This window comes from Ovis aries, chromosome 1, assembly GCF_016772045.2.
Source record: "Ovis aries strain OAR_USU_Benz2616 breed Rambouillet chromosome 1, ARS-UI_Ramb_v3.0, whole genome shotgun sequence".
Taxonomy (NCBI): domain Eukaryota; kingdom Metazoa; phylum Chordata; class Mammalia; order Artiodactyla; family Bovidae; genus Ovis; species Ovis aries.
The window spans coordinates 272127506-272149237 of NC_056054.1; the positions used below are offsets into that span (position 1 = coordinate 272127506).

Sequence of the window (21732 nt, forward strand, 5' to 3'; positions counted from 1 at the left end):
TGCCCCGGGGGTCTCCTGCATTGCAGGCTGACTTTTTACCATCTGAGCCGCCAGGGAAGCCCCGGGACATTTCCGTCAGCCTGCAGGGGGCGCCTTCTGCGTCAGCAGCCGCTCCTCTCTGCTGCTCCCCCGGTAGCCGCTGGGTCGGCTCGGTGTTTCTGGGAGTGTGCCTGTCTTGGGTGTTCCGTAAATGGGGTCACACAGGATGTAACTTTTGTGACTGGCTGCTTTTGCTGAGCAGAATCTGTTTAGAGCTCCATGGTCGGGGAGTCTCTCCACTCAGCCTTCTTTCTGGCCTTCCTTGTGTGGACTGAAGCAGAGCTGTCCTTTCCTGTGAGCTGAAACGTAGGCTAAAAAAGAGTAGAACTATTAGCTGTGTCATTGTCTAAGCAGATTTTAGGAGAAATGTCAATAAATGAATTTCAGGTTAATACTGGAAAAAATTTGTCAAGGATGTTGTACAAGTATTATACTTTCATGTTATTTTATTTCACTATTTCTTAGCTTTTTGACTTTCTCAAGTTGATTTTCCTCTTGTGCCAGTGGATTGTGACTATTACTTTAAGCTCCAGTTTTAGAGGGATTTTAGATTGAGGCCTTAGGAATTGTCATTTGATTACTTTTTCATTTGCATAATCAAAACATTCTACAGGAGTTTGTGGAGGTTGGCGAGTCAAGAAAATGCAGAACTGCTCCAAGTACCAGAATGTTTACTTTGCACATCGAATTCATTATTTAAATGAGTATTCATTGGACTTCCTGGTGGCTCAGCCGTAAAGCCTCTGTCTACAATGCGGAGACCCGGGTTGGAGCCCTGGGTTGGGAAGATTCCCTGGAGAAGGAAATGGCAATCCACTCCAGTACTATTGCCTGGAAAATCTCATGGACAGAGGAGCCTGGCAGGCTGCAGTCTATGGGGTTGCAAAGAGTCGGACACGACTGAGCGACTTCCCTTCACTTGACTTGAAGTGGTTTGTCTTATGTGGATTAACTTACTGAAATTTTATAATAGTTTTAAAAGATGGGTGCTGGTAATTATCCTCATAGGTAAATAGAGGTCCAGAGACAGTGGGTGGCTTGCTCACGGCCATACAGATTGTAAGTAGTGCGGCTGGAATTTGAACCGGGCGTCTGACTCTAGTCTTCCTGTTACCTGAAGAGTGCAAGTGTGTTGCTTCCATTTGCCTGTCAGTCCATGAGGCCTGTGTTCAGAATGCTCAGAGTGCTTTATGTATCACAGAGTGCCTTCACAGCAGTGTCCCACCACATGTTCTAGCACATCTAGGGACAAAGTCCCAGTACACACGCTTTCTTCGGCTTCATACTGTACTTGCAGAATTTTTGTTTAGATACTAAAGGTTTGTTTATTCAGAGTTATAGATTAAAGATCTACCAGGCACTGTATGAAGTTCTTTGGAGATTTCAAAGGTGAATTATATTTGAATGTTGCCTTTTAGAAAGAATGTGAAGATATAAATCATGATACAAAGTAGAAAATGCCCAATAGAGGGCGAGTGTCCTCGGAGATCAGAGTAATGTTGTTCTGTATTGATCATTTCTTTTCTCTTGCCTTTGCTTGCTTCATTTTACTGTTCTGACTCTTAAATTTTAAAATGAATGGTTTGACCCTTCAGTTGTTAGTCATTTTGAGGCCTCTTATGACTTGCAAAATAACCTAGGACATATGGTTTTATTTGTTTTAGGGAATGACAAGAGGAAGAGGAAGAGAAGCTTTTGGCCCTGAAAGACTTCATGATGAAATCTAACAAAGCAAAGGCCAATATAGTGGATCAGAGTCATCTCCATGACAGTAGTCAGAAAGGTGTAATTGATTTGGCAGCCTTAGGTATAACTGGGAGACAAGTTGATCTTGTTAAAACCAAACAGGAACCAGATGACAAGCGAGGTTAGTACATTTCCTGTGTGCGTGTTAGCTTGTTATTATTAGTTGTTGCATAAGTTCTTAGTAGAAACTAAGAAGTCACATTTCTCACATATAGAACTTTGAAATACAGTGAGTGAATGACTCCATTTATATTTAATAGCAAGAAGGCTAGGGAGAGGAAAGGTGAGAAGTAGACGTACAGTTAAGAAATTAAGTAACTTTCCAAATGGTGGATTTGTACGTGGAGTCAGAATTCAATCCAAAGTCTGACTGCAAAGCCTAGCTGCCTCTGTGGAAGTATATGATTGAAGGCAACGTTCTATTTTTTAATCCTTTAAGCACCAACCCAAGGTCAATAGTCTATGTAGAATGAGGGTGACGTTTCCTAGCTTGTTACTAGTGGGTAACGCCAGTGAATTGAATAGTCTTGCCAAGGAGAGATGCATTCATGATTTGAAAATGAAAGTGTTAGTCGTCCTGTCGTGCCTGACTCTGTGATCCCATGGACTCTATGTAACCCACCAGGCTCCTCTGTACATGGAATTTTCATGATTTTCATGCGGTTGAGATTTAAACCTTTTGGCTCTTATGACATTGACATTGATTGTGTAAGGGTTTTAAAATCTCATGCATTCTTCCCTTCACCTTTGTGGAGATATACTCACTTCCAAGTACATGCCTTTTAAAATCCTTATATTCCAGCATCGGGCTTTCTGTGGTTGGGTGGTAAAGAATCCACCTGCTATGCGGGAGACAGGTTTGATCCCTGGGTTGGGAAGATCCCCTGAGAAGGGAAATGGCAACTCCACTCAGTGTTCTTTGCCTGAAAAAATCCCATGGACAGAGGAGCCTGGTAAGCTACAGTCCATGTGGCCGCAAAAGAGTCGGACACGATTTAGCAACCTAACAACAACATTCTAGTATCAGATTTTGAGGGCAGCTGATGAATTACTTTCAAAAAGAGAAGACCTCTAACTGTTGAACTTGGAATAAAGTATTTGCAACTTAACTATTAACGGTTTACAGCAGCGATGCCCAACCTTTTTGGCACCAGTGACCAACACTTTTTCCACAGGTGAGAGATGAGGTTGGTTTCTGTTTCACTGGCTATTCACCTTTTGCTATGCAGCCTGGTTCCTAACCGGCCACGACTTGGGGGTGGGGACCCCTGATTTATAGCCATAAAATGTAAAGCATGTGTATAGTTGATAAGGAAAACCACAAGCTCCTGAAAGAAAAATAGTGAAGGATTTGAACATACAAGTGATAGAATAGAAATTCACATTTAAAAGGTAAACAATGAAATGAATGCAAATAGAAACGAGATGCCATTCTCTGCCTTTGTGACTAGTGAAGGCTGATGATGCTTGTGTCAGCAAGCGGCAGGGAATGGGCATTCTCACTAAATTCACTGTTTTTGAGCTTATAAATGGAACATATTATTAATATTATTATTATTTTTTTACTATTTGACTTACGTTTTCAGTTTGGAAATTCCTCATAGAAACGCTGACAGACCTGTGAAGGAATATGCATAAGAATGCAGATGACTTTTCATTTCTTTTCTTCTCCCCATGTAACTGACTCTGGATATAGAGAGGTCGTATTTATCAGTGTAGTCAGGACATTTGAAAAAGTTGTATTTTTGTTGGTTCTTCAGATGAGGTGGTTCCTTGAAACTGAGCCAGCCTTGGACAACTAGGCAGCAGTTAGGCCTAACTCCTAACACTACTGAAAGTGCATCTGTCCATCTGCCCTAGAGATGGAATGAGAACTAACATGTTTCTCTGTGAGTATGAATAAATCGGCCCTCATGAAGAACAAATAGCTCATGAGTCCGTGCTGTCCCCCTTCCTCCGCCCCACACACGCAGAGAGTAATACAAGCACGGGTTTGTCATAGAGGCTCCTTCAGATTATTCTGATCTCTTTTCATAGCTAGAAAACATGTGAAACAAGACTCAAATGTCAGTGAAGAGTGGAAAAGCATGTTTGGCTCTCTGGAGCCACCGAGCATGCAGCAGGCTCTGCCTAAAGGGAGTGATCAGGCGGTGATGCCGGCTGGGAAGCCGCCTCGTTCGGAGTCCTCCGCTGCTATCTGTGTCCCTTTGTCGACTTCTCCGCAGGTGTTGTCATCCAGCAGTAGCGCGCTTTTTGTCTGTGGATCTCATTCTATTGTTTTGGATGTTTAAACGCTGTGTACCGTACTGGAAAAATCAGTACAGTGACTTGTCTTTTAGGAAGGACGTTTTTCTTTGCAAGAGTTTATCTTCATAGTCAAAGGGAAGTCTAGTATTGAAAGCACCGAATAAGGTGATCTGAAACTGGGGTGAAGACGTCATTATGAACTAGGATTCTGCTAGGCTGCAGTGAAGCTTTAAAATCTTCTTTTATTCTTCATTTAATATAGCATAGTTATATCTGTAAGATAGCAAAAATACTTCTGGGAAGAAAAGTCCCAAGTTTACTCTGTGTGAGAAATGTCATGATCTGGATATATTTGAAGTAAGTTTTTGATTTGCGTTAATTCTTCCTAGGCAATTCTATTTTAATTGAATCAACTGATAATTAAAATTCACTTTCTTTGTTTCAGTTAATGAGTATTTTTGTTTAATGTTATTGCTACACTGAGAATGTTTTTAAAATATCGAGGTTTGGAATTAGTGGTTAAACTTTATTTTAATTAGATTTTCACTGAGAAAATATGTCCCTGTATTTAGATGGATTTAAAAATTGGTACATTAATAAGGACAAAAGTCTGGTGTAATAAATAGAGAGAATGTGGGTACATTTTAATCATCAAACAGACTTTACTTATGACACAGATACTTATTCTTTTGGTTTTGCAGGTTCCAGAATTGACAAATGTCCAAAATAAAACCAACAGTACAGGTTTTCAGTGGCACACTCTTACCCCGTCCACTTCCCAGATCCAGATCACAACGTGTAAAGCTGAGCTTCAGCGGCTCATACAGCAGAAACGGGAGCAGTGCAGTGCCGAGAGGATAGCTAAGCAGATGATGGGAAACGCTGAGTGGGAGAGTAAACCCCCACCACCTGGTGCGTGTGCTGTTGAGGGGCGGTGGTATTCCAGCCCGGGTGCCTGGGCCTGGAATCCAGTGGAAGAAACTGGTGACAGTTACTGGCAGAGGAAATGATCACAAAGCTGTCACTTTGAAAGCCCACGATTCCTAATGTTCTTCCCAGGTGGTCCAGGGGCTGAGACTCGCGCTCCCAGTGCAGGGAGCCAGGTTTGCTCCTGGTCCTGGAACTAGATCCTGCATACTGCACCTGAGACCCGGTGCAACCTAAATATACGTATATATATAAAAGAAAGCCCACAGGAAGAGCCGAGAAGTGAGAAATCCCAGCTCAGTGCCTGTGGAGTTCGGGTCTTCTCGGCTCTGGCAGTGCCTGTAGGCCTGTCATCTACTGTTCTCACTTGCCGGTGGCCCATGTTCCCCATTGGTAGTGCTGGGTGTTACCTGCTTAGTGCCTGCTTAGTGTCATGCCACTTTCCCACTAAATGTCAGACTTCCTTGAGTAAACTCTGGCTTTCAACTTCTGAAGGGTTTAATAGCTATGAATTTCTTAAAAAAAATAGGTAGAAACATTTGGAAAATAATGAGTGCTTTAAAAATAAACCAAAATCACCTATAACCAACCATCACTCAGCAATCATCAACATTAAGATTTTTGGAAAAACGCTTCTGCATTCTGATAAAATTTAGAGAAACTTAAGAGAGATTGCAGATGGAAATTGTGGCTCAGTTGTGTTACCAGACATGCCCAGTGTTATGTGATGGAGCTCATCTCTGATATTGGATTGGCAGATTTTTAAAAACATTTTTAATGAGTTTCTGTATAGATTTTAATGATAAAAATGTATCTTGAAAACTGAGATGAAATAATGCTTATGGGTTCAGTTCAGTCACTTAGTCGTTTCCGAGTCTTTGCGACGCCATGGACCACAGCACGCCAGGCCTCCCTGTCCAGCACCATCTCCCGGAGCTTGCTCAAACTCATGTCCATTGAGTTGGTGATGCCATCCAACCATCTCATCCTCTGTCATCCCCTTCTCCTCCTGCCTTCAATCTTTCCCAGCATCAGGGTCTTTTCAGATGAGTTAGTTCTTTGCATCAGGTGGCCAAAGTATTGGGTAGAGATTCAAAAACCACATGAATTCCCACAGGCTTCCATTGTGAATGTAGGAAAAATGCCAGTGGAGACCAATGATTTAAAGATTTCAGAAATCTTAATAAGTGGTCTTTTGAGTCACATAATTTTTTTTTCTTCTAAGAAAATAAATACCCTGGAATGTTTGTTTCTAAAATACAGTTCAATATGGTTTATCAGTCCGGCTTTAGAAACAAAACTGTCGATCACACACTTTGTATTTGACTATAGAATCTGTCTTTATAAGTGGCATTTTATACTTAAGTGAAGCTATACGTTTTATTCTGTAATCCCAGAAAAGGTATCAGATTTTGTGGTTCATGAAATGTGCCATGACTGTTGGACTTTTGATGTTTTTTCTTTCCACACTTGAGTGGTTTTGTGAAATAGATTTTCTCTTGGGGGAAATGTTCAGCCTAGCCTGCTCTATTATCTAGACTTCATGGCAGAGTGTTTTGAGTATTCTCAAATCCAGCATATCCTCCTAGAAATCACATTCAGCTGTTCTTTCCACACATGTGAGCTAGAGATGCAGGGGAATGGTATTTTTCTGTTGACTATGCCAGGTTTGGCAATGGTCTTGGTTTCCGGTTTGTTTCTTGGTAAAAGAAATGAGTTGATTTTAAGATGACGTTGTTACTCAGCAGGCATAGATCCTTCAGTATAGCTTTGCTAAAAAATTATTTGTTTTTAACTGGAGGATGATTGCTTTACATTACTATATTGACTTCTGGTTGCAAAAAGATATGACACTGAAATATGAACTCTCCAGGTTGGTAGGTGCCCATTATGCTACTGGGGAAGAGGAGAAATAACTCCAGAAGGAATTAGAGGCTACGCCAAAGTGGAAACAACTCCCAGTTGTGGATATGACTGGTGGTGAAACTAAAGTCCGGTGCTGTAAAGAACAACATTGCATAGGAAGCTGCAATGTTAGGTCCATGAATCAGGGTGAATTGCAAGTGGTCAAACAGGAGATGGCACGAGTGAACATCGATATTCTAGGAATCAGTGAACTAAGATGGACTGGAATGGGTGAATTTAACTCAGATGTCCCATCATCTCCGGTGCTGTGCCTGCGGACATGCCCTGTGGAACACTCCAGGTCCTGAATCTAGAAGCACAGCCCCCTCTGTAGGAGTTCCAGACAGGACGCAGCCACCAGGGGGCACCATCATGCACTCCCACCTCTGTATCCACTCACTGCCAGCGGGAGGTGGAGAGGAGCCATAGCCCAGGGCTTTAGCTGATTACCCTCCTATTCAGGACTTGCCAGGTGGCTCAGCAGTAAAAAAAAGTCCGCTGCCAAGGTAGGAGATTCAGGTTTGATACCTGTGTTGGGCACATCCTGTGAAGGAGGAAATGGCCTCTCACTCCAGTATTCTTGCCTGGAACGTGCTGTGGGCAGTGGATCCTGGAGGGCTACAGTCCATAGGATTGCAAAGGGTCAGACTTGGCTGAGTGCCTGAGCACATCCTATTTTGGACTTCATCTGTCATAGGTAAATCCTGACTACATGTCTGTGTTCCTGAATTTTACTTTCAGGAGAAAAGGTAAAGATCAGTCAAATGAACTGATACAAGGGATTCTGTAAAAGGAAAGAAAATATCCTTGCAGGGTATGACAGAAGCAAGTCAGCATGGAAGACCTCAACTTAAATCGAATGTCCTCATGGGCCTGCATGTTCAGTGACTCAGTTGTGTCCAGCTCTCTGACTCCTTGAACTGTAGCCGCCAGGATCCTCTGTCCATGGGAACTCCCAGGCAGCAGTGCTGGAGTGTGTTGCCGTTTCCTCCTCCAGGGGCTCTTCCTGACCCAGGACCACAGCCCTTGTCTTGTGTCTCCTGCATTGGTAGGTGGATTCTTACTGCTGCGCCACCTGGGAAGGCCAGCGTGCTCAGAAACAACGCTATTTTACACGTTTGTGTTAAGTGAGTTCTGAAAGAAAAGAAAAGATATTTGAATTTGGGGAGGAGAGGAGGTTTTGAGTGCTAATCCCCACTTCCCCGGGATTTCTGGCCACCCATTTGTGGGGAAGGTGTGACTTACTGTCCTGGCTGTGACCTTGCCACAGTGGCTTTGGAGGCAGACACACTGGGTGTGATTACAGGAGGAGGAGGGGAGGATGGGACGAGGAGGGTGAGGAGGGGAAGAGGAGAGTGAGGATGGGAGGAGAGGAGGAGGGGAGGAGGGAGGAGGCGATGAAGACAGGAGCAGGGGAGGAGAAGGAGGATGGGGAGGCAGGAGGAGGGTGGAGGACGAGGGGAGGATGGGAGGAGGAGGAGGAGGGGAGGCCAAGGGGAGGAGGAGGAAGGGGAGGAGGGAGGCTCAGGGGGAGGAGGGAAAGGAAGGGGGAGGTCAAGGGGAGGAGGGGAAGGGGAGAGGAGGGAGAAGAGGGGAGAGGAGGGAGGAGGAGGATTGATGGATTTCATTCCATTTAGAAATTCCACACACATACCTAGCAAGTGACGTTATTACGTGTAGTATAAAAGAACAACCCTGGGCGACTGTGGACAGCACCTGCTGTGTCCAGCATGAGTGCCTGTTTCTGAATGATTCTATGTCTCGTCATCTGCCATATGGTGACTCACCTCACTGGCCAAATGCCCAAAGTGAAGTTGTTCAGTTGTATCCAACTGTTTGTGACCCCGTGGACTGTAGCCTCCATCTGTGGGATTTTCCAGGCAAGAGTACCGGAGTGGGTTGCCATTTCCTTCTGGGGATCTTCCCGACTCAGGGATGCCCAAACCACATGTGAAATACAGTGGAGAAAAATTGTCAATGAAAAACAATGCCCTATTGATGTTTATGCTTTCCTGTAAATTGATAAACTTTCGTTTAGTAAAGGAGCACCTCACACCAACTCTAGAGTTGGATTAGAGTCATTTTTCTCAGGAAAGTCACCTCCTCCAGCGTGGGAATTATGACCCCGGAGTTCCCTAGACTGGTAGGTGTGTGCATGTGTGTGTCTCGTCAGGGAAGTTGTGTTAATGAAAAATTACCACGGAATCTTTCCAGGGACATAGAATATTTTAAAATGCTATCAAAAACTGAACAAAACGTCTTAGACTTGTGGTAAGTAGAAGTGTTTAAGTGACGTAAAACTAAAATCTCAAGAAGTACAGGAAGACAGCGTTTTTTGCTTCTGTAGAGATGCGGCGATTATGGTGCTGTTGTGTCTTTACACGCGTCTCTCTCTGATAAATTGGGTTCTCACTTACATTTCCCGGCGGCTCAGTGGTGAAGGATCTGCTGCTGCAGGAGGTGCAGCTCCCGCCCTCGGGTGGGAAGACCCTGGAGCAGGAGACGGCAGCCCACGCCAATATGCTTGCTGGGAAATTCCACAGACAGAGGAGCCTAGCAGACTACAGTCCACGGGGGCTCAAAGAATCAGATACAACTCAGCGACTCAACTGCAACAATGTTAATTTTACATTTTATTTATTTAATACATCTTTGTATTGAATGGATGTTTTACAGTAAACTGGAAAATTCACATAAGTGTTTGAAATAGCTCTACATTTCAAAGAAATATGTTTGCTCTAGGTATCAAGGGAGACAACCACTGAGATATTACAATAGAAAATATGACTACATTCAGTGTAAAAGCATAGGACAAGTACAAATAGAGCCTAAATACAATTTTGTGGAAAACAAAATACATAGATATATGTACACACACCTTAGAAAATAATTAGCCTTGATGCAACGCGTGTGTGATTTTTGATTTCTTCTGCATACCATATTTTTATTTTCACATGTTCCATAAAGAACATGAATATTGCTAACATAGTCAGAAAACATGTAATTCCCTGCCAAGTTTTAGATGCCGTTTCATTTACTTTACTTAATGACCTTTGTAAAAGTATTTTCTAGATCATGTTACAAGCTCCTGGTAAAACCATAGAGTTTTTCAAGATCCAACAACTCCTATGCAAAGAACACCATTTCCCACCTTCAGATCTGTCTTTATGTTCCTACTAGCCATCTGGCTCTCGAATTCTGCCTGCACTCTTCCCAGCAAACACTCGAGAGCAGTCGTGCACATGTGGCTCTTTCATCATACAGCGAGTGAAGGTGAAGTTGCTCAGCTGTGTCTGACTCTTTGTGACCCTGTGGACTGCAGCCTGCCAGGCTCCTCCATCCATGGAATTTCCCAGGCAAGGATACTGGAGTGGGCCATTTCTTCTCCACATAGAGTGAGTAATTGATGCTAATTCCAAGGAGCTTTTTTCAGACAGTCTCAGAAATATTTGCTTTGGGTTTTGAAATAAGAAATGTTTGCTCTCTTTTGGCTTGCAACATCGCAGGACAGGATTGCAGAGTTCAAGGGCATGTCTCTCTTAAGGTGTAAAATGTGAGCTCACCCACGGAGTAAAGAGCAGCTAGCAAAGTGGAACTCGAAACATCCCGGTGGCTGCTCATCGCACTAGATGCCAGGCCCTGACTCTCATCGCCCAGGGAACTTCTAAAGCAGGGCTGTGGTCATATTTAACTGAGGTATTGTAAGGAGGGCACCAGCTGGCACAGCTCCCTACTCTAGGAAAGACAGTTAAAATCACCTGGGGAAACAAATTCCTTTCACCTCCTCTTGAGACTTTCTTTCATTAAGAGTGTTTATTCTTGGATGATGCGGATTAAAGGAGAATGTATTTCAGATGTTGGTTCAAGGCCTGATGCTGAGATGATGGCTCACAGTGTGTGATGAAATTATAGAATGCACACTTTGGTAAGAGCTATTTAATCCCTCCTAGGTAGGGCTCTTGCTAACTGAGAACAGACTTCCTCATTGATGTTTGTAATGCTTTCGGAGTTCCAGCTTAACATTTTCTCTCTCAAAATTCACTTAGGACCATTGTTTTATAACAATTCTCTATATGTTATATAGAGAACAGTATGATGAGGGAGACGATTATCTTCTCATTGGGTGGGGATGAATCCAAGCATGAAAAGGGAGATGAGTTTCCAGGAGGCAAGGCCCGGATGCACTGAAACAATTAGAGGACAGACCACCCTCCTCTACCCAGGCACTGATTCCTACCATCCCACACCCACCCACCCTGAAGTGGTCAGATCTGAGTGTCTGCACACTGGCTAAAGGTTACTGTAATGTCAACCTTGCCTTTGTCGTCTGGAAACCAGTCTTGTTCCAAGACTGGAGTCTCCCAAGAGTGAAGAGGAAGCCAGCTGCCTGCAGGTTTCATCCATATCTGTTCTGGGAGAGGGGTTCATGCAGGGTGCATATATCATTGACATCACAGGTGCACAAACCAACACTCAAAGAGGTTAAGGGAGAAGGCCAAAGTCAAGTCTGTAGGTGGCAGAAGTGGAATTCAACTTAGGGTGGTTCTGAAGTGTTAGTCTCTCAGTCATGTCCGACTCTTTGTGACCCCATGGACTGGAGCCCACCAGGCTCCTCTGTGTAGGGAATTTTCCAGGCACGGATACTGGAGTGGGTTGACATTTCCTTCTCCAGGGATCTTCCTGACCCAGGGATGGAACTCGTATCTTGATTCTCCTACATTTGGCCGGTGATTCTTTCCCACTAGTGCCAAAGGGTTGTTTTGAAGCCTGAGCGTTTTTCCACATACTGTGATACTTTTTTGTTTAAACTTACCTTTCAGATAGAAATGAAAGGAACCCTAGAGAAGTCTAAAGAGGCAATGCATGAGCTAATTTCCAAGACTGATAGGTTTTCACTCATGCAAAGATTAACTTCTGATGGTTCGTCCTTGACCTTTCAAACTTTAAAGCATTAAACGAGCATGAATGAGTGAGTCCTACCCAGGAGCAAACTATGTCTCCACAGGGCCAATCTAAGAAGCGAAGCCACGAGATCATTCTTCCTCTGTTCCCAAGCATGGCCCAGTCCCTACCTCATATTGCAGAGTTCTCTTGAGACCAAGCCTGGATCAGGCATATGTGTGCTAAGTCACTTCAGCTGTGTCCATCTCTTTGTGACGCTATGGACTGTAGCCAGCCAGACTTCTTGCCCATGGGATTTTTCAGGCAAGTATACTGGAGTGGTAGACATTTCCTCCTCCAGAGAATATTCCAGAGTTATTATGACCATCGCTATCATTTTTATAGAGCCTGGCCTTTGCATAGGTGCACTGGCAAAGGCTTTTTCATCCTGTTCATGGGGTTCAAGGCAAGAATGCTGAAGTGGTTTGCCATTGCCTTCTCCAGGGGACCACGTTTTCAGAACTCCACTATGACCTGACCATCTTGGGTGGCCCTACATGGTGGCTCCTGGTTTCACTGAGTTGGACGAGGCTGTGATCCGTGTGATCAGTTTGATTAGTTTTCTGCAATTGTGGTTTTCATTCTGTCTGCCCTCTGAGGGATAAGGATAAGAGGCTTATGGAAGCTTTCTGATGAAAGAGACAGACTGTCGGGGAATCTGGGTCTTGTTCCAGTGGCCCAACAAAGGTCCTAGTCAAAGCTATGGTTTTTCCAGTGGTCATGTATGGATGTGAGAGTTGGACTGTAAAGAAAGCACTGAAGAATTGATGCTTTTGAACTGTGGTGTTGGAGAAGACTCTTGAGAGTCCCTTGATGGCAAAGAGATCCAACCAGTCCATCCTAAAGGAAATCAGTCCTGAATATTCATTGGAAGGACTGATGCTGAAGCTGAAACTCCAGTACTTTGGCCACCTGATGCAAAGAGCTGACTCATTGGAAAAGACCCTGATGTTGGAAAAGATTGAAGGCAGGAAGAGAAGGGGACCACATAGGATGAGATGGTTGGATGGCATCACTGACTCAGTGGACATGAGTTTGAGCAGACTCTGGCAATTGGTGATGGACAGGAAGCCCGTGCTGCAGTCCATGGGGTCGCAAAGAGTTGGACACGACTGAACTGAACTGAACTGAAGAGTGAAAGGCAGCCAGGGTTTCTACACAACTTGAAAGTGAAGGCGATCATTCATTTGGTTCCTCTGGGTGTGTAGTCCTAAATGGTCAAGACTCAAAATATACAGTCTGGACTTTTCAGTTGATCACGTATACAGTTAATTAACTTTTCATTGTCTTAGAGCCAAAATAACTAGAATGAGGTTTACCAGGAAACAGTTCAGCGGTGCTGAGATACTGACAAGCCATGGTCCCCACGTGGACCAGAGAACCAGGCAGGGCAGCCCGTGTCTGTGAGGGCACAGCCGCGTCCCCAGACAGATGTCCTGACAGAGCCTGGCACACATCCTGTTCAGTCAAAAGGGAATTCACTTGTGGGACACATGCTTAATAGGCCTGGATTCGTGGAGCCAGGGGTGCTTTGGGGAGGGGCATACAGTCTCAGTGGGATTGCAGAATAAAGACAAAGGAAGGTGAAAGAGAGCTGCAGGGAACTCTGGAAGGTGGGTGGAAGGAGAGTGTCGTATGCCAAGATAAAATCTAGAATTAGGAAGAGACAAGGCCAAGCTGAGGTTTTCAAGCTATGCACAAACGGCAAGGAACTGAGGCACCAGTACCAGCTGTTGGTATTGGTATACCAGCTGAATTTGGTGTCATTTAGATGCTAAGTCTTGTTTGTCTTTTGGCAATCCCATAGACTATAACCTGTCAGGGTCTGTGTCCATGGGATTCTCCAGGCAAGAATACTAGAGTGGATAACCATTTCCTTCTCCAGGGATCTTCCCGACTGGGGTTGAACCTGCAGATATCTCCTGCATCGGCAGGTGGATTCTTCCTGCAGAGCCACCAGGGAAGCCCATGGGTTGAACAGTGTCCCTAAAATTTCATGTCAAACTGGAACCAAATCAAAATGTGCCTTATTTGGAAACCAGATATAATTTATATACTAAATTATATCTTAGTAGATATAATTTAGGATGGAGATGAGAGCATGCTGGGTTAGTGCTGACCTAAATCCAGAGACTGATGGAGAGGAGACAAGACAGAGACACACAGAGACACAGTCACAGGGGTGGAGGCAGAGAACAGCGTGATGCTGCTACAAGCTGGGAACGTAAGGGCGTGCTGACACCTGGATTCCATAATCCTGGATCCGCAGCGCTATAAAAGAAGCCATGTTGGTTGTTTTAAGCCACTAGTTGTGGGAATTTAGAAACAGCTTTTCAAAGAAGCCAGAGGGAACCTGTGAACCAGAAGCTATTCAACCACTGAACCAATTCAGACGTTATAATGGTAGGAAAGAAGGCTGAAGTGAGAATTTGAAAACAAAATGACTGGAGAAGCTTGCCTGCGCGCTCCAGTCAGGTAATACATGTTCCAGAATCTGTGATATGTCTTTGGAGGAACCTTTCAGACACTGAGAGGCTCAAAGCTGATTTAGACCTCCATAGAGAAGGCAAAGGCGTCCCACTCCAACACTGTTGCCTGGAAAATCCCATGAACGGAGGAGCCTGGTGGGCTGCAGTCCATGGGGTCGTGAAGAGTCGGACACGACTGAGCAACTTCACTTTCACTTTTCACTTTCATGCATTGGAAAGGAAATGGCAACCCACTGCAGTGTTCTTGCCTGGAGAATCCCAGGGACAGAGGAGCCTGGTGGGCTGCTACTGGGGTCGCGTAGAGTCTGACACGACTGGAGCGACTTAGCAGCAGCAGCAGCAGCAGCAGCAGCAGTATTATTATGATTTAATATGCTATTTTCTTACTGCGAAAAGATTCCACCTAGAAAATAAGGAAAGATCTAAATACCAAGAACCATTGCTTGAATATAAATAGCATGAAATGGATACAGTTGAGAGATTATTGGTAACTATAAGAACTTTTGACAAAAACTGGAGTCATTAAAACCGTGTTTAGTATTTCCTAACTGTAGTACAGTGACCAAAATTAGAATTTGACGTTGACATAACATTTATCTAATCCATCATCTGTATTAGGTTTTGTCAATTTTTCAAATACTCTGAGAATGCGATGGCACCCCACTCCCTGGAAAATCCCATGGATGGAGGAGCCTGGCTGACTGCAGTCCATGGGGTCGCAAAGAGTCGGACACGACTGAGCGACTGAACTGAACTGAAACTTGCATCACTAATCAAGAGGATTTGTACTACGTTAGCTTCTACATTACTGCTCAGAAATGAAGGAAAACCAGTGTGTGTAGAGCCATGAACTCCTGTGTCAGATTCACAGCGTTTCCAGGAAGATAGCTGAGGACATGGGCAAAGAATTGAGAGAAGCGCTTCCTGCCATCAGCAGGAGATGCGCTCTATGAGAAAAGAGCTCAAGGAAGCTGAGGGTGGCCGTGGCCCTGGAGAGAAAGCCCAAGGAGCTAAGACAAGAGCAGGACTGCATTAGGTAAATGCTGGCCAAGGTCGAATCCAAATTCCAGCCTTTCCCAAGGGGCTCTTGTGCTCCTGCTGCGCCACCCAGAGCCCACAGAGGCCCGGAGCTGCCAGGGAGCCCCTGGTCATGAAGCCCCCAGGCAGGAGAAGGCCCCATCCTGAGGGCTCAGAAACCTCGGGTTACCTGCAGGGTGGACTCAGCTCACAGCAGCCAGGTCTGGACCCACAACCTGGACACAGCATCTCTATGTGCTTCTGTCTTATCGTGATTTGGACATATTTCTTTTACTTTAGCTACTGCTATTTATCCCAGCATAATGACTCATTGGAATTTGGCATATGATTTTAAGTTACTATTTTAAAAATGCAAGATAGTTAATCTAGTTCTCATGAATGCATTACCTCTCCATCAGAGGACCTTTCAGAATTAGTATAAGTATTGTATTTTGGTTTAAATGAAATGTCCGCTATGATTTATGCCATCCTCAAATTTTGACATTTGGAACAATACAGACTTTTGTATGCTAGGTCCTGTTATCAGAAATCTGTGCAAATAATTTAATATTTGTAGGGAGGAATTTTCATTAGATTTTTAAAGCAGTGCCCACAAACCCTGAACAATACAACATACAAATTTTTAAGTGTTTCTATTAGCTTGGCTCTAAATCCATTGATTAATGTAGGGAGTTGAAATTTCACAGTTGGTTTATCTTTTCAAAAATGCTTTGTAGTGTCAAGTGAAAAAGGTTCACAGCTTAAAAGGTGAGAATTGTTTTATTTGGTGGATTTTCTGAGAACTGAAGCCTGAGGGACTGCTCTGAGGAGGTTAAGGGAGAAGGATACATAGAGAGGGGCTTTGCACTAAAGACCAGATAGCTGGAACATCAAAAGGTAAATGCTCATTAAAGAAATGTCTCAAGGTAAAGAATTTGAGGCAAAAGCGAGCTTCTCTGTACACCAGTACCAAATCGAATCTCAGAGATAAGAGTTTTGGGTGAAATAAAACAGAATAGTTCAATTGCTTTGCCAGGCAAAAGGGGACACAGTGGGTTAATTCTCTCAAACCAAATGTCCCAGCCTGGAGAAGTGAGTGACAAGTTTTATAGTCCAAGAGGGTGGATGTGAGAGTTGGGCCTTACAGGAGGTTGAGCACTGAAAATGGATGCTTTCCAACTGTGGGGCAGAAGACTTAACAGTCCCCTGGACTGCAAGGAGATCAAACCAGCAATCCTAAAGGAAGTCAACCCTGAATATTCATTGGAGGCTGAGGCTGAAGTTCCAATAGTTCAGCCACCTGAGGTTAAAGCCAATTCATTAGAAAAATCCTGATGGGGACTGAGGGCAAGAGGAGAAGGGGTGACAGAGGATGAGATGGTTGGATGGCATCACCGACTCAATGGACATGAATTTAAGCAAACTATGGCAGACAATGAAGAACAGGAAGCTTTGCATTCTGCAGTCCAGAGTTGCACAACTGGACATGACTTAGCAACTGGAAAACCCAGGTGTGATCAACTCATGGACATTGTTCTGATGCATTGCTGGTAAGGAAGAGTCCCCGTTGTCAACCTTCAGTTCAGCTAGTCTGGGGTCTACTTGCTTGTGGACAGCCTACCACTGTTAACTGTTAACTTTTCCCACCTGGGGGCTTTCAGTAACTGCAACATAGCTCAAAGATAATGCTGTGTGTGTCCATTGGTGGGGAACCAGGATGTCGCCCAAGGCTACTCTTGACTGATTCTTCCTGGTCTCCCAATCCCTCCCTTCCATAATTAACAACTGTTTGAATCTCTTAACTGGGACTCAGGGAACTGGAACTCAGGGAAGGTCATGGAGGCTGAATGAAGGCCATTTCCTGTCATCAAAGAAAGGAGGGCATAGAAAGGCTAGGAGCCCCCTAGGGCCCTGCATGGTTTCAAATTTAGTGATGTTCCTGTATGGGAAGATGCAGGGGTCTGGGTTCATTGAAATCGCCACTCTGATGCGCAATTTTTCTAGGGCTGGTATCTGGCTTTTTTCCATGCTAAGTGCCCTCAGGGTGCACAAGTCCAGGGTGGATTCAATGACTGACAGCTTGATGGCTTCAACAAATACATGGCAGGTGGCATTTTCATCCAGGTGTTTTGCTTCAAATATTGTTTTATTGAAATGCTGCTAGTATTTGGCAGTCAGAATATTTTCCCTTGAGGCAACACACACACAGACAACCAGCACATACACCAGAGTGGGGCAACTCAACGGTGACACCTCAGAGGAAAGGTTGGCATCACTCTGCATGGGAAGGGAACCCTGGGAGCTGAAGAAGTGAAAATTCAGGAAAGAAATAAAGCTTGGGCTCTGAGTGCTGATCCACAAGAGCTCCAGGCTCCTCAGAGACCTGAGGCTTCCGTCTGAGCATGATGAGCAGAGGAAGCAGGAAGGAGCAGCTCACCGCCTGGGTGACCAGTCCCAACCTGGACACACGGCACGTGTCAGTTCAGAGTTGCAAATCCTATCTACTTGTATGAACAATATAAAATTTTATATATACTGGTTTTTAAAGCACAAGAGGGAGGAAATAAGAGGATAGACAAACAGGAGAGGCAAGGGAGGAAAAGAGGAAGAAAGCCGTAAAGAGAGGCAGGAGAGGGAAGGAGGCAGGTCTCAGGGTGGGAGGGAGGGGAAATGCTCCTCCCGCTTCTTTAAATGCCACCCCACAAGAGGGGCTGGAGAAGCACAACCAACCCAAAACCTTTCTGCAATACTCTAGCTCTGCTGTCTTTCCTTCATTTTCGTTGTTCAGTAGCTCAGTTGTGTCAGACTCTTTGCAACCCCATGGACTACAGCACATCAGGCTTCCCGGTCCTTCACCATCTCCTGGAGCTTGCTCAAACTCATGTCCATTGAGTCGGTGATGCCATCCACCATCTCATCTCCTGTTGCCCCGTTTTCCACCTGCCCTCAATCTTTCCAAGCTTCAGGGTCTTCTCCACTGAGTCAGATGCTTCAGTCCATAAAGAGTCCCAGACCTCTTTATGGGCCAATACTTTTAACTCCATGTCACACATTTTAGGGCTAGCTGGGGACTCTGGAGATCACGGTAATTGCTTCAGCCCACATTGGATCCTTTTTCAAGATCGACCATGTGACCTTGCAGGCTTGGGTCTCGTTGCCCTGAAAAGGGCCTGACTTCCCTCAGGAGGGTTTGCTGCCCACACCCAAGTTGATGCACCAGGGGCTCTTGAGCCCTGGAACTGTCAGGACCTTTGCAAGGGTCTCAGCTGCCAGTTCCTTGCTTCCACGTCCAGTAAAGGAACTGAGGGTGAGACGCTAGGCAGAGTCTGAGAGCCTGATCAGGAGGCTCTGAGCGTGGGCATGCCAGAGAGATACTAGGAGAGACAGACATGGTGAAGGGGATTCAAACAGGGCAAACAGCCTCTACACCCTTGGCACTTCTAAGAGGACTCTGTGGGTTACAGATCCACTCAGGGGCAGGGAAAATGGGAACCACGGGCTGCAAATGGCAGGACCACGCTAGGAAACCAGCCCAGGTCACCACGCCACCTGGGAGCAGAGTCCCCTTGTACCAGGGACACAGTAAGAACGTGCTGGCTCCATAGAACCTATGCAAATGTAAGACGCTGACATTCAAGTTGATTCCTCCTGAGCTGCTGGTGCTGGGGTACTAGTCTCACAGCTAGTACCTGGTGGCAATGCCCTCCAGTCCTGGGCTCTGCCAGCACGGTGAGCACAAGGGGAGGGGGAGCCCACAGGAGGGCCAATACCCTCCAGTCCTGGGCTCTGCCTGCAGGTGAGCACACACAAGGGGAGGGGGAACCTCAGAGGAGGGCGGGCACCTGGACTTTGGGGACAGGCCCAGGTTTTCTCTGTTGCAGGAGTCCACAGATCAGACCTCAGCCAGGAAGAGGCCCCACCACTCTGCCACTGTGCCCTTGTGTACAGAAAGGGCCGTAGCCTGGCCCTGCTCTGACCCCCTAGGTTTGCTGTAGGGCCAGGTGCACCTAGAGGGCCTGCCCAAGCTGAGATCAGCAGTTTCCACCTCCCCAGGGCCTCTGTAGGGATTAGCTCCTCTCTATTTCAGAGCATTTAGGAGAAGTGTTTCTAGAACCTGGCTGGCCTCCTCTCCCCAGCCTAGCTGATCAGCCCTGGACTAAGATCCAGCAGAACACCAGCCAACCATCTTCCCTCCCTGAGCTCCTGGGAGACTGCGAGGATGAAGGGAATCCCAACGTCCAGACAGAAAGGGAATCCAGTAACAGCCATCCCCCGTCCAGGGTCGGAGGGTGAGCTGAAGGCGTCCTCACGATGCTGACTGCACTGTGTCCCTAGCACGTCCAGAAGAGGAGCAGCAAGCAACAGCCACACACCTGAGGGGAGATGAGCAGAGGAGGGAAGAGCTCCCAGAGGAATCCTCAAGTCTTCACACTGAGGAAGGCCCCTGGGGTGTGAAAATTCACAGCTGGAAAGAGAGATTCAGCAAAGCCTGCCTGATTTACATACAGCCACGTGATGCAACTTCACAGAAGACTGTTGAAGAAGGAAGCGCGCTGCTGGAGTCCAGGAAGAAACTGCTCAGCATCTGCAGAGAGCTGAACTCCGTGTGTCAGATCCGCAACCTCTCCAAGAAGAGAGCTGAGACCTGAGCAAAGAATTGAGACAACCACTGCCTGCCATCGCCAGGAGGCGCGCCTCTGCGAGGAAAGAGCTCAGGAAAGCTGGGTGGCGGCCTGCGGATGGAGAGAGTGCTCAGCGAGCTGACCCGAGAACGCGCCTCAGGCAGCTGCTGGCCCAGGTCGAGTTCAACTCCCAGCTCTCCCCTGAGGGGCCTTCATGTTCCTGCTGCTCCAGCCACAGCCCACAGGGGCCCGCAGGGGTCAGGGGAGCCCCTGGGTCACGAGGCCCCCCCCCCACCCCGGCGAGGGGGAGGGTCCAGCCCTGAGGACGCAGGGGCCCGTGGTCACCTGCAGGCACCACTCAGCTCATTGCAGCCGGTCCGACACTCACGACCAGGACACAACATCAACTTGTGTTTCTCTGTTTCAAGTAGGACACAACATCAGCCTGTGTTTTTCCTGTTTCAAGTAGGACACAACATCAGCCTCTGTTTTCCGTTTTAAGTTATCTCTGTTTTTCTCTTTAATTTTAGCTACTGTAACTTAATCCATTGTTTTTCTCAAGTAGATAAAGCATTATAGTTTGTAAGATGTTTTTCAAGTTTTCATTTACTTGTATTTCTGTTGAAGTAATTTTGATCTGTGCTTATTTTATGAGTTGTTACTATTTTTCAACTGATGCCAGAATTACACTTATTAGTATAGCATTATAACTGTATGGTAGTAGTATTTAAATATACAGTCAGTAATATAATTCTCATCAATCCATAATATGTCCCCTGGACCTTTCAGTATATAAGTATTTTATTTGCTTTACTTTAAATGCCCACTATGATGTCAAACATCCCTTAAGTTTGACATGGATGGAAAAGTTGAATATAGTACCAGACCATTTCTGTATACCATGGCTATTTTTAACAGTCTGCAGAGGTAACTTAATTTTTGCGTTAGCAAACTTCAGTTGGTTTAAAAAAATCTGAAACAAAACACCACCACATTCAGACTACATATTTGTCAGTGTACTCCTTCCTCCATTCATAGTTTAGTAATAAATTCTTAAGATGGATCCTAAATACATAGATGGGAAGACTTAAGATTGTGTAACAATGTCTTTCTGTATAATAACTTTTTCTTATCTTTAATTGTTTTCTTCAAGATACTGTTTTTCAACATTCCCAAGGTTGACAAAGTCAAAATTGAAAACTTTCTCTTCAGGGCAAACACACTCACACGGTGCAGATAGATAGTGGGCCTATTTGGTTGTTTGGTGAATAACTGAAAATGTAAAAATAGAGTTTCAAAAATGTTTACATGTTTTAAAATCAATAGTGAAAAGAAAATGTGTGTTTATATAATTTGTGTATAGAGAAAATATTGCTAAATTGTCTGCATAGAAATGAGGATACCCGCTGCTCCAAAAGGCTCCGACTAGTGAGAGTCAGAGACGAGCGACTTGACTTTCACTCTGCACTTTCCTGCACTGGAGAAGGCAAGGGCAGCCCGCTCCAGTGTTCTTGCCTGGACAATCCCAGGGTCGGGGGAGCCTGCTGGGCTGCTGTCTATGGGGTCGCACAGAGTCGGACACAACTGAAGCGACTTAGCAGCAGCAGCAGCGCTTCATCCAAATGGAGCAGGTGGAGGGACTGGAAGGAAGGCCTTTAAGTGGGCTGCAGCAGGGATGGGGGAAGGGCCGAGGAAGGGACCCCCATGTACCTCCTCCTGACGGCCGCCCTGAGCACAGAAATGGGGTACTCTCTCCCCGCTCCCACCGTCACAGCCTGGCACTTCCGGCTGCCGCCCCT

General features: G+C 45.5%; 1 protein-coding gene across 1 annotated transcript in view; it reads left to right on the forward strand.

Annotated features, from left to right (window-relative positions):
* Nucleotides 1-21024, forward strand: part of LOC101110904 (phosphoinositide 3-kinase regulatory subunit 4-like) — a 62792-nt gene extending 41768 nt beyond the window's left edge. The window contains 5 exon segments of the mRNA XM_060396527.1: nt 1704-1712; nt 1714-1906; nt 3823-4010; nt 4734-4944; nt 19647-21024. Of these exon segments, the coding sequence (XP_060252510.1) occupies nt 1704-1712; nt 1714-1906; nt 3823-4010; nt 4734-4944; nt 19647-19960 (915 nt within the window). The 3' untranslated portion in view covers nt 19961-21024.
* Nucleotides 21025-21732: the final 708 nt, after the last annotated feature.